Source organism: Onychostoma macrolepis, chromosome 23 (genome assembly GCF_012432095.1).
Source record: "Onychostoma macrolepis isolate SWU-2019 chromosome 23, ASM1243209v1, whole genome shotgun sequence".
Lineage (NCBI taxonomy): Eukaryota > Metazoa > Chordata > Actinopteri > Cypriniformes > Cyprinidae > Onychostoma > Onychostoma macrolepis.
The window spans coordinates 8,564,247-8,577,752 of NC_081177.1; the positions used below are offsets into that span (position 1 = coordinate 8,564,247).

A 13,506-nucleotide genomic window follows, 5' to 3' on the forward strand; every position below is an offset into this window, starting at 1 on the left:
AACTGTTTCAGATAAAACAATTTGTGTGTTAATACTGCAGATTTCAGAAAATTTCATACTTAGCCTACCTAACATGTTAATAACGGGAATTAAACAAGAAAATGAAATAAGAATGGTACATTTTAAAAGACAGAATGTAACTACTTAAGATGTCAGAATTGTTTGTCGTAGGCTATCCCTCGTTATATCAGTTACACATTTAGTAAACCACAGGTATTGATTGAATTATTTTAGGACCACACACTGATTTCAAATTTCCTTTATAAAATTTGAATGGAATAGTTTACATTTTATGAAGACAGATTACAAAAACAATATTACAAAATATAAGCGCAAAAATGCCTAGTTAATGAAATGTTTTGAATAAACTTCATTTATTTAAACGCCAATTGTTTTTTTCGTTCAATGTCTACAAAATTCTATGCAAATATTTACCAATACCATCAAGTAATTATGCAATCTAATGGAATTTTTAATTCTAAATTTAAACCTGTAGAAAAAAACAAACAAAAAACAACAACTAAATACTTTGAATTACATACATTTACATGCATTTGTGCGGTGAAGACGTCATTTGTACTTCCCTACACTATTGCGGGTATAACTGAATGTGCCTGTAAACAACCAACTGGAGTGCAATAAAAATTCAAATTTAATAGAATTTAACGGATTAGCGTGTACTGTTTTGTTACGCTTGCGTGGATGTGTAAGAGCGCACTTTAACACAGCGTGTTAATCCTAAAGTGATCCTGTTTATATCAGTGCCAAGACCTATTTTTATTTTGGCAACGGTGTTAAACGCCGTTTCAATTTTAAATAGTCCTGATATTGTTTAATCGACTGCTGTTCTGTCAGAACAGAGGAAAAGCCCATGTGGGCCTGTAAGACATAGTTATGATGCACACAGGGCCCGAACAGTCATCGGTGCAGCAAGCTAAAAGGTCTTCAATTTTGACGTGCAACTTGGTTGTCATTTCACATGTTGTTGCCTACATAGAAGGGAGCGCGCTGTTATTGTGTGTGTGTGTGTGTGTGTGTGTGTGTGTGTAGTAGTAGTAGTAGAGGGAGAGAGAGAAGGAATTAGTTATCACCTTTCAATTCGCTCTCGGAATCATCAGTACAACTGTCTGTTTTTGAGACACTCTCCTCTTTTCTAGTCTGTCTCTGATCCATTTCGTCTTCCTGCGTATTCCCTCCCTTGTCTTCTGGCTCCTGCCTTGCTTTGCTGCTTTTGACATAAGAATCTGCTGCTAGTGCTTCAACAGGCGTGGATATTCTGGCTATTGGGTTAAAGTCCGAGCCGAACTCATCTCCATGGTGGCCCCTTTCACTGGCGTACACCTGGCTCCGTCGGAAATAATCGGGGGTGGAGACGGCGCTTTGATTCGGGTGGCTGTTATTGTCTCCCAGACGGATGTAGGTGGATTTCTCGGCGGACTCCTTAGCGCTATCGATATCAGGCTGGTAAAGACAAGGAATCGCTTCCTCTTTCACATTACTGGCTGGAAACGAGCACGGGTGCAAAGGCTGGGCAACAGGTTGTGAGCCTCTGTAAGTTTTAGAGCCTGCGATCCAAGCGTCCCGCTGCGACAGGTAATGTGAGTGCTGGTAACTGCTGAGATGCATCCCAGTCGGTTGCAGATCATCCCGTTTGGAGAGAGGGGTACCAACAATGCCAAAACTACCCATCATGGCGCAACCATATTCTGCAGACGTTTGCATATACATTCCAGAGTTAGTGGAATAGCTCTCACCTCTGTAAGGAGACGTTCCTCCCACCAGCGAGTCCATCAGGAATGTGTTGGCTGCCACGTTGTTCGGACATGACATTTTGCTACTTGACTTGTTTTTCTTTTGATTCAAAACAATCTCCTTTATGCCGAAGTGGATAAGGACAGTAGGACGCTGACATCTTTTGGGGGGGCGAAAAATATCAGCAACATAATTATGGATTCAAGGCGCTTTGTCATGTGATTTTCAGACCAATAGGGTTTTGAAAGTGGCCTTGATGCGCCAGACCGTCTTGACGTCACTGGGGTCAAGTTGTTGAATTTATGTGGTACAGCATGGAGCAATGGCGCCATCTAGCCGATTTTTACGGACAAGGAAACCAACAACAGAACAAAGAACAATCGCTGTCTTCAGATATAGCCTACAGTTACGTGGCTTATGCGTCTGCAAAAGAAAGGCAAGAGAGGCAAGTAAATTAAACACTTAATGGAAATTAAAGAAATTAATTACAAAGTTAATAAAAATAAAGAATGGGTTTTATACACTTTTAGGCTCCGTTTTTAAAGCGGACATGCAATGTTATAGAATAGGGACGATGTTGACATATTCTGTCTATTTTTCTCTGTCACGACACACTGTTTAATCAGTTTTTAGTTAATATCGCTCTATTGCAAATTTCATTAGGTGGATTAATTGCAAATGTTTATATTAGATATACATTGCTGCTTTGCTTTCTTTTTTCTTTGTAAAATGAGATTATTATGTTATGTATTATGTTCTTCTATCTTTTTCTGCATAATAAACTGACGTGCTGGATTTTTAAAATATATAGGAAAAACACATAAGAAGAGGAAAGTATATTTATTGGCTCCAAACTGAAACAATAGCTTCATTTGTTTTTTTTTGTTTTTTGATTGTGCAGAAATTAAGAAGAACATACATTTAGGTGTTTTCAGTGTTTTGATCATTAGCTGTTCATAAATGCATGAAAAGCAAAATGAAAATGTTAAAATAATTCAGAGAGAATTACGTATTCCATAGCCTACACTTTATTTTCCTTGTTGTTAGCGTTTCTTTTGTGAGTATTAAGTTAGTATGCAGAATTTGATCATACATTTTTGATTATATAATATATATAAACCCGGTTGCATGTGAAACAATTTCCATTAGGAAGTTTTCGTCAAACGGATGGAATTTATTTTTCTGGTTCCTACGATATTTTCTTGTATACGCTCTACATAAATGTGGTTTTCGATTTTAGTACAGATTTCAAAATTGTAAAAGGTAAAATGGCACGCATCATCTTCAACAGTTTCATATTATGCCGTTTTACCAAGTTGCATTGAATTAGCTAGATGAATGACAATACACAATGTACTAGAGGACAAAACGTAGCCTAAAGCTTACATATTTTCATGTGATATGCTCGAGTCATTTTTGCTATTGCTTACAATAATTTACATAATTTGTATTTGTATTATCCCTTGGACTTGAATGATCTTTTCTGTGTTTGCTGGCCAATGCATTTCTCAACGAGGTCAGCGCCTGTGACCCAGCTTCAGACATGGGGAATTGTTTTGATTGGTCTGTTCTCTTGTCTATCACTCAACCTTTTAAGATAAAACAAAATATACTTTCATGACAGAATATGAACATACAGACTTTGAGGTTTTAGATCTCATCCACACTTTTCTTATTCAGTACGTTGCATGATTCGTTGTGCACACCAATATTTTTTTAACGTTTTATTGTATGTTTTATTATTAAATGCACAAGTTAACAATTTCAATGTGAAATGCACATTATTCAAAGGGATTCATATTTTTAAAAAGTTGAAAAATGTTGAAAAAAAACACACACACATTAAATATATATACACACACACACGAATTATCGTGTGTGTGTGTGTGTTTTCTATATATTGTTTAGACAGAAAATGTATCTCATTTGATATTCTCTTAAAAATCTGTAGCGTGTAACGAAATACTATAGATAATAGGATGAATGTTGAATAGAAACCAGAAATTTAAATAACAAAAATGCTTAAGCGTCTTAATTAATTACAGGTTAGGCTCTCTATCCACAATGGCGCAGTGACTTTCGGATTCCAGATGGGAGTACAATGAAAACGTATTTCAGAGATATATTTACATATTTAAATTGCTGTAAACATTGTTGACTGTAATATCATGTTCTGCTGGAAATTATATGTCTAGAAACAACGAAAAAGAGCCCAATGAAAACATTAAAAATATTATGTATTATGCATAAATGTATTCTTTAAATGTAATAATTTTTGTGTTGCAGCGAAAGTACGTTCTTGGACAAATTATTGTGCATGTATTATTAAAGTGTATTTACTACTGAATTAAAGACTAATGTCATTGTTTCTTAATGTAAATAAAAATCATGTTATCAACTGTTCTTTTGTTTCTTTTTTCAAAGCAATTTATTTCATAGGATGAAAACAACAACAACAACAACAACAAATTGAAACAAACAAAACTAAAAACAAATTGGTGGAATCTTACTCTGTTTGAATTACTTATTTCTCTGTTTGTCCGTGCATGCCGAAAAGAAAACATGAAAAGGCTCTAAGCCTTTTTAACAATATATTTGTAAAACATTCCGTTCTCTTCGAGTGAAGTTTGTGATACTATTAAAAGTCGACATGCAGCTGTTACTGTTAAACAGAGAAAGTTAATTCCTTTTTCATTGGGGGATGAAAGATATATCACACAGAATATTGAATTGCACCACATCCGGGTTGCACAAAACAAGAAAGTGTGTAAAACATAACCATATATATATATATATATATATATATATATATAGAAATTATTATAGTTATTATAGAAATATATAATATTTCTATCTTTTACAATAATTAGACTTTTATATTTGTTTCTTCCCGATGAATGTTTTCCATGCGAAGATACTGTTTTTAAACAGGTACTGATTTCTGATCATTTTTAAGGGTCGTTGCATGCACTATGATGTAAACTGTGCTAAAATTGCATTTAAAAGAATAAAGAAAAGTCGTCAAAACGACTTTGAAAAATGAAACACAAGATGTCCTGTAGGCCTCTGTTGGCTTGAAAGCAGGGCAGGAGGTTCGATGGGTATTCCGTGCCTTTTTGGGAACTTAAACCACCATAAAACATATTTCCAATTTAAAGCGACTCGCTTTTTAACCGTTTCCCCTCACCAAACAGGCGTCCACCCGCAGAGGTCTATGGAAATTTATGGTTGATGCATGTAACGTTTTAAAGACATTTATAAATCAGAGAGTGGTAATCGCAAAGCACATCAGCATTATATTAAATTTTAATATCACGAAAGACCATACAAATGACTATAGTGGGCACCAGTGGCGATTGTATTTACAGCTTTTCATCACGTACAGGAGTGCGGAAGTAAGTATAAGCTTACAAAGAGTGTTAATAGGCTCTGTCCAAAGTCCGCAACTGTACAGCATGAAGTACGAACAGCAATGAACAACAGAATCTTTCAGACCACACACTGGAAATTCTATATGTCTTGTCACTTCCAACTTTGTAATATTTGATCAAATCTGATGGAAAAAGACGTGTCTGATTTGTATTTTTTATGTTATTGGAATAGTGAGAATTATTTGCCGAATATATGGGACCAGTATAGGCCTAATATAAAAATCTGACTCTTGACATTCTCTTGATATTTTGAATGCAAATATGTTAGTGTAACCTTGCAAGTCTTGTTTTTAACAGATATTGCGAAAATGTTCTATTGAATTATGGTGACTTCTACGTAAAAATGAAATCCAGGTTGTGTTTACATCCAAGTCCACAGTCTTTATGCTGACGCCTCTGAAGCCTCCGCCATTTTCCTTGCTGTCAGCTAAGAGCTCATTCGAAAGATATCCATTCCACCCTTGTTTTCCGTTTTTCAGATATAACTATACCCTATTCTACTCTGAATAAACAGGAAAGCCAAATAATGAAAAACGTCTTACAACAAACAAACAAACAGTTTGTTTAGGAAAGCCTCATGTATGAATCAAATCAACCCCACAACAAAAAATGCAGATTTTATGACCATTGTTCAAAAGTCTACGAGCTGATTGCTTCGGTTAGTGGCGACAGTATCTCCGGCGTTTGATAGGCGGACGTTCCAAGTTCCTGCTCCTCAGTGTGACGAAACAAGAGAGAGGAATTCAGCAAATTAACTACGTCACTGAGCCAGGGCCAAGGTTGGTGGGTGTGACAAGAAGACAAGCCTTCCAGCCTTGATCCCTATGCACCCCCCCACCCGCCATTTCTCTCCCACAGTTCTACAAGCAAAGATCACTGACAATGAATCCGCTACACTTACACATCTCTCTCTCTCTCTCTCTCTCACGCACACACACACACACACACACAAAAGTCTCTATTTTCGGAATTTACAAAGGAACGCATGTGTTGTGATTCAATACAGTTAACTGTGTTTAAATCTCAGCAATAAATCAGTACACTAATTCAGCGCGCAAGGACCTCCCCTCCGTTTTCTATTCGCGTTCGAGCATCAATGCATATAGCCTACTCCGATCTCTGTTTTAAATCCGTCAGAAATCTATTTCTTGTTACCCGGGAAAAGTCACAGTCTTAAATGGTCAAGAACATGCCAAAATGTCATAAAATATTTCATCCATGAAAATATTACATTTTACAGAGACAATAAAGTGTATTTAATGGGAGTGCTAAAACTGGAAAAGTTACCTGCTGTAGTTTAATGCGAGAGGTCAAAGTGTTGCTTCTTAGGCATTCCTTGGTCCTTTCCCACTTGCGCTGATTGGTTCTGTTCTGTTCACCACGTTTCCTGACAAAAGGGGCTCCTTGATTCCGCTTTATTGCAATAGGTTAAAGGTGAAGGCCTTGACATTATTGAAGTTCAAAGACAACTTTTAATTATATCTTTTCCTTCATACGCATAAGTGCCAACAGCACACTTGCACGCCTTATGAGTCCACATGTTGTGACAAAATTCGTGTAGCGTGATCATATATAAAACTGCACATGGGGACAACATGCAATACCCCCAACCCCTGTGAGCATACACCGCAAAATAAATATCTCACTTCTGTTCTGTTTGTCTCTTAGAATGCAAGATGCGCGCAGCTCAGCTTCTTCTGAACAGATGATTTCATGTGAACGGACTACGCTCAGCGATATCATTTAATAGGTTTCTTGCACCTATAGGCAATGAATATTCATTTTTAAACGTCTCAGTTTTTGTACTAGCAGCCGGACTTTCTTGTTTACTATTTACTGCGGAAGTGAACACCATTCCCCTCGAACAGACGGTGCAATTAAGTCGGAAAAAAGGCAATTTAGGGCTCTGGCTTTATTGCAGTGTCTAGACTACAAGAGTGGCGATTCCATTTAGAAGGTACTAAAAGACGTTGCCGAAATACTCTCTACATTTTTGACGTGTTTCATGAATTCCTTTCCTGGTCATCATCATTATTAGTATTTTCTCATTTTGATAAAACTACTACTGACAAAAAGTTTTAACATTCCTAAAATCTTCAAAAAAAAAACAAAAAAAACCCCCTCTAAATATTAAACACATTTATTAGCCAGTTTTCATTGCAAAACAACAATAGCTTAACAATAGTCTTAAGATAAGACTTGAACTAACGTGTGAGAGGGAGACGACGATCTGGGAGAGATAGATCAAGAGAGAGAGAGAGAGAGTTTTCATTACTTGGCAGTGGTCAGTTTATTATATCTTCTCTTAGATCTCTGTTTGCACTGCAGTGTAGTTATACACATTCACAATTTTACTTCACCATAGATTACCTTATGATTTTTTTATTTATTTTTAAATCAAGTCACAATTGACATATCTCAGTTTACCTTTATTTGTGTTTATTTTTGATTAATATGTAGTACACAGGCCAGATCTATCGCTGAGCTATCCCTCCGAAATAAATGAGAACTTTGGGCGTACAGCAAATAATTTAAAGAATCGAACGACAAAGCTCACAAGGCTGCAAAGGCAATGTAAAGAAAAATAGCAGCAGGGATAGGGTGAGGATACTCAAAATAACATTATATTTACATTCACGAATGCACAATGCATAATCTCTGTACAAGGAATACAATATTACAGATTGTACAAGTCACAGTTCTAAATGGTGAAAACATAAAAAAGTATGACATCTCCAGATTCGAACCAGAGTCGAGTGTATGTGTTTTAATGTACATATATACAACCATAAAAGGATAGAGGGTACAATTTTATAATATATTATAGTAGGCTATTTTGTGACTATTTTCAAAGTGAAGATTTTAAACATTTCACTTAAAAGATGCGTCACATACGTTTAAAAAAAAATTCTAAACTTGTGAGGTGTACGTTTTAGTTTGTGAATCACAAACTAGAAATGGCGGTTTAATTTGACATTAAGCAAATTTGTATTCTTTCTCCCCACCCTCAGCCATTACAATCCTGTTATCCTTCAAACAAGTCTAACAGTTTTTAGTACTGTTGCTGGCCTTAAACACATTTTCTAATGATTTAATTAGCTTGATGGGCATTTTTAGACATACGTAATTTTAGTTTGCAGAAATATTAAATAAAAGACAACGCCATTTCAACAGTTACAACAACGGATTCCCAGAGAAATACTGCAAGCGATCTCTGCTTAATTTCTTTTCTTTCATTCTACGATTTTGAAACCATATTTTGACTTGTCTGTCAGTAAGGTTTAACATTCTGGACAGCTGCAGCCTTTTCTCCTTGTTGATGTAAACGTTAAAGAAAAATTCTCGTTCCAGTTCACGAATCTGAAACTTGGAGTATGGACATCTCTTCTTTCTTGTGCGCGGGGTACCTTGGGATAATCAAAAGAGACACTTTAAATGATCACGTTATAAAACATTTTTTCCCCCTGCAATAACACAATGAGATGTTTATAAATGCACAACACATTTATTTTTCTTGAAGATGAATTTGTAATTTCCAGTGTGTGATTTCATCTAAGGTTACAGATGTGAGGAAGCAGATCCAACTATGTATGTCAATCCGATGCAAAACTATAACCGTGGGTAAATAGTATAAAAACTGTAAATATAGGCTAACCTTTTTTTTTTTTAAACAAACAGATAAACTCCGTAAAACCATAAACAAATGAAGTATCATCAATAGATAACAGGCAACTTTTTTAATACTTGGACTCTATAAAGTAATTTTATTTACTGTATATGTAGTGTTCCTATTTTTGTATCATATTAATAAATGCGTTTCGCAAATTATAGAACCCTTGACATTATACACGTTAAAATGTTTTCTTTTTTCTTTTTTAAACTACAAACAAATACTGTGGGCCTGGGGTAGTGTCTCCTGTGAATGGCCGTGAATGTTAGCTTCTCTTCTGCAAACTATACTTACAGTTTAAAAAGCGCCGCAATGAGAAAATAGCAAAAATCTAAAATATCCAATGGTGTTTTCTGAAAGGTAATTACGACAGTTCTGATTGGCCTTCATGTATTGGCTACTTTTGGGCAAACTTTACATTGCAACATATTTCCAAAAGGTGAAATGCCTCTTTAAAAATTCTTTAATTTACAGATAGATAGATAGATCTGATAGTCATTAGCACCGGGCAAACACTAACATTGTATGGCCATTGACTATGTAGGCTACGTCAACCCCACCTTAACTCAAGTCACAGCACGTTTAAAAGCTAATAAGGACTTAGCTAGTTTACATTCGAGCTGCTAAAACAAAATTCACAGTATGCCAAAAGTAATGTTCTGCCCAATTGGTTTTTACCCCCGACAGCTAAACGAGAAAATCCCTTGCAATGCTCAACGCAAGTTCATGATCAAAGTTAGCATTTGTCACAATAGCGCGCTCTTAAAATTTCACAGACTCTGGGATAGTAGCGTCTGTGTATAACATCCTCTTTTTTCAAAGCGCTTTCCCATCGTAAAAATTCTTTTCGTTGGAGGAAAGAGCTTTGTAGGTTATAATAAAATCCTTTGAATGCTTATAAAACTCCACATAAAATCTGACCGACAAAACACCGGGCTAGTCCCTTAACCTTTCCCCATTTACAGCTTCGGTACCTACTCGAATGGCTGCTCTTGCTTGCGTTGCCGTCCTTAGTGGCTGCTGAAGTGCACGAGCCCGAATTTGTATGTTCCTCCTCATCCTCTGCGTCCTTTTCCGGCTCCTGCGCTGCGGAAACAGCTGTGGGTTGCTGGGACGAAGTCTCTAATTTGTTCATCTCGCTCTTTTGTAAACAATGTTCTGACTGATTGTCCGTGCTACAATAGGCGGTTTCAAAAAAGCGGTCAAAACCTTGAGGGAGCACGTTGTTTTTCCCTACGCCGGTGTAGAAACCAGTGGACGGGTGGCTAGAGTTCGGATGATGCTGGTGGTGGTGGTGGTGGTGGCTGTACACACTCTCGTTTTTCATGAGCATTTCTGTCATGGTGGATGGCGGAAGACAGTCTCTGTGCACCAGATCTTCTCCTGAGTAGCACGATGCATAGTTGGTTCTGTGGTGCCACTTGCTGGAGGGGTCCAGACCATAGGAAACATCTCGCACTGGTTGCACTTGAGATAGATTTGTGGAATAGGGGTATGTGATTTGTCGCGAGGGCCCCTGTGGAAGGAACGAAGAGACGGCGGAAAATTCGGGAACGTAGTAGGTGCAGCTGGGGAGGTAGATGTTGGAGGCACAGCCAGTCCTGTCCCCAAACTCGGATGTCCGGTCTTTACGCGTCTGGGAGCAGAAGTTGCCCAGATTAACAGAGTTAAACATCTTTCTCCTGTAGTCCGTACTACAGATATGATGTTTTGGATTCGAGCTGCAGAAGGAGAAAATTTGGGAAGGCGAGATGACGCGCAATCCGTCTAAGTCGCCCCGCAACACGTGATCGAAAGTAGATATTGTCATATATCAATTTGGAACACATGGATGCGTAGGAGTGGTTCAGCTGGGTAAGATCTGTGAGATTCAAACGATTAATTTTCAAATCATGCAAGACAATGTAAAACAGTAACATATTTTGGTTGTTTTAAGCGAGTTTTGTAAGAACGAAGAGCTGTATTTTCTATTTATGTGTACGTGTGTTGGAGCCTCTGTAGGTACTGAGTAACGCTGATTTTATGAGTCTGAGAAAACACATTTTGTTTTCATGTATATCGCAGCATGTATGTTTTAATCTATGATTTTCGCATATAACCAAACTATTAAAACTTTAAAAGAACGACTGTTAAATATGACTGGTACGATTTATTATTGTGTTGTTGTGTTGATTGCTGCACTGCTAATATTCAAGGGTCGAGTTTTACCGCATTGTCAAGTTGCTTTTGTTCAAGTGCATAGAATTTTTATGACATTCCATGTCATATTATATTTATAAACATATATGCTTTAAATACATAGTGTATATATGTTTATAGGCTACATGGTTTGATAAGCAAATGTGCCTTATAGATGTCACGTGTCAGCTCCACCCATTTCATGAATATAATAATAGAACATTAGTGAGTTTGTCGTCTTTGTTGAGATAAAAACATTAGGAACATGTGCAAAAAATGATTTATGAATCTACCCGTAAATTTCAGTCATTGCTTGTGTAAACACAAAGTAAACACTGATCTATGTTTACTTTTGGATGTGGTTTAATTTTAAAATGGAAAAAAACTTTATCTTGGTTTTAATCAACGAAACTAAAAATTAGTGCAATGAATGATGCCATCTATGATTTAAGATGACTTTATCGTGAATGTAAAACACTGTTGTTGATTTTTTTTTTTTTCGAATGAAAATAAATAAATAAAATGATGTGTAATGTACTATTGTGTTCGACCTTCCTTACACTTAAGCACCACACGTTTTGGCATTTAACATGTGTAAAGTACGTCAAATGATCCCTTGGATATTTTAAATCTCTGAGACCATTTTATGAGAGGCATCTGTTTAAGGCAAAACATGCTATCCAGTTTCAATATGTACCCTCCAGCGTCTATTAAACTAAGCCTAAAATGTTTTGTTTTTGGAGCAGAATGTTGAAAATATTGATTTTAATTTAAAAATCCTCTTTAATATTGAGAGATCTACAGTAACTATCTGTACTAACATTCTGCTAACATTGCAGGGCATGCTAATCTTCTCAAATTTAAAACTAAATCTAATTCGTGAAATAAACTATAATAATAATCAAATTAATTCAGTATGTAGCACTCATTTAAAAATATTTATTTATTTTTAATTAACTATTAGTTCGTGTACAGATATGTGTATGTCTAAAGATCTAATGACCGGTCAGGAAAAACGTTTCACAAAGCATCACATATAGACTAATAACATTTACCATTGTTTACATGCATGTTAACAATTGTTTTAATAGTTTCTCTTCAAAAAAATAAATAAAAAAAGATTATCTTTATAGGTCTATTATGTATTCAACAGCTTTTCAGAGTGTCCCGGAAAACATTTACAAACTATCACCGATATTGGAAAAATAGTCATATCAGCTACACTGGACGTCGCAACTAAAAAGTTAGTTGTCTTTTTAAACCGCATTTTGCTATATTGATCGCGTATTTGTGTTAAAGGTATGTGGCAATGACTTTATGAGACTCTGAACTGAGCCCTCTCAAAATTGACAAAAGGTTGGTGTGCAATATGCCTTCAACCAAGTACAAAGAAAGCAGACAGCTGCCCAGACCCAGCACTTGAATTTGACCACTAAAATTCTCACTGCGGCCGCCATAAAAGGCCGAACAGCGGAAAAGCAAGAAATGCTTTGTTCTACAGAAAACAAACAAAAGGTAAATAATTAAAAAGTCCTACAGAATTAAATATTGAACTAAAAAGATATGCAATACAATGACTGACGAAAGATGCATTCTGGTTTCAGTCATCCAGGTCTAGAAGTTATTTTAAAGGAGCTCAAACTAAGTAAACATATCCGTGTCTCCTATTTGAGCCAAAACTCTATCGTGAAACCATTAATGATCAGAAACGATATTGATTTTTTTTTCTCATCAGAGTCGTATAGTCCTTCTATCTAGTATAAACGTGTTAATGCGAGAAAGATTTTGCGAGATAACTACTGACAACTAACATGTTCCCATTGTGTTCATGTTGGTTTCACACCGAAGTCCACACTTGGATTTCCGCAGTGCGTAACAACAACAACTACTACTTATCTGATGTGTTTTGTACCTGATTTTGTCATCGTTGTTCTACAGGAGACACATGTATGTCAACTATTTCGATGCCATCATACAGCTTAAACATTATACTACTGGCTGTAGGACCCTGAAATTCAACAAAGGCGCGCCCTTTTCTTTCTCTAAACAAGCACTATATCCCCACAAATGCTCTGCCCCTGCTGGAGATTTGGACAATTGTGGATATTGTGATGTAGCAGTTGAATTGAAGGGGCAAGTTCAGCTGGAAAGAAAAGCTAGAAAGACGTTTAGAGTCTAGAGAGACAGGGGACATAGGTGTTGTAAATGTTTGCCATTCTCCTCCTAAAAACCATCACTATGAAGAGCCGTGAGCTTTACGACATTACCAGTGGAATTTTTGCAATGCTTTGCAGCTAAGGTCTATAATTATAGAGTTAAAGTAAAATTATGGAGTCGCTCATTATTGTTATTCGAACTAAAACGACGCGGCCCATGCTTCACCATAGAGATCTGGAGAAATAACCCGAGCGGTAACTCTCAGCAAGTATTTGTCTGGTTGCCAGTTTTATCGACTTTTCATTCATGCATCAACAC

At 36.5% G+C, this 13,506-nt stretch overlaps 2 protein-coding genes across 4 annotated transcripts in view; both read right to left on the bottom strand.

The window, feature by feature from the left end:
• hoxc10a (homeobox C10a) overlaps positions 1 to 13,506 on the bottom strand; it is a 106,079-nt gene that overhangs the window by 56,859 nt on the left and 35,714 nt on the right. For 2 of the 3 annotated variants that reach the window (XM_058762654.1, XM_058762657.1), the window contains exon 1: positions 1,092 to 4,032. In XM_058762654.1, coding sequence (XP_058618637.1) covers positions 1,092 to 1,830 — 739 coding nt within the window. In that variant the 5' untranslated portion in view covers positions 1,831 to 4,032. Of the gene's footprint in view, positions 1 to 1,091; positions 4,033 to 13,506 lie in introns of those variants that run through there. The other variant, XM_058762655.1, reaches the window with a different exon arrangement.
• Positions 7,659 to 10,568, bottom strand: hoxc11a (homeobox C11a). Its single transcript, XM_058762660.1, has 2 exons — positions 9,832 to 10,568; positions 7,659 to 8,590 (listed from the first exon to the last, which is right to left on the bottom strand). Exons 1-2 carry the CDS (start codon positions 10,526 to 10,528, stop codon positions 8,358 to 8,360), a joined length of 930 nt encoding a protein of 309 aa, XP_058618643.1. The 5' UTR covers positions 10,529 to 10,568; the 3' UTR covers positions 7,659 to 8,357.

Coding starts and splice junctions, on each gene's coding strand:
- hoxc11a (XM_058762660.1), bottom strand. CDS start 10,528: ATGTTTAACTCTGTTAATCTGGGCAACTTCTGCTCCCAGACGCGTAAA. Junction 8,591..9,831: donor AAGCAAGAGCAGCCATTCGA/GTAGGTACCGAA, acceptor GATTATCCCAAG/GTACCCCGCGCACAAGAAAG.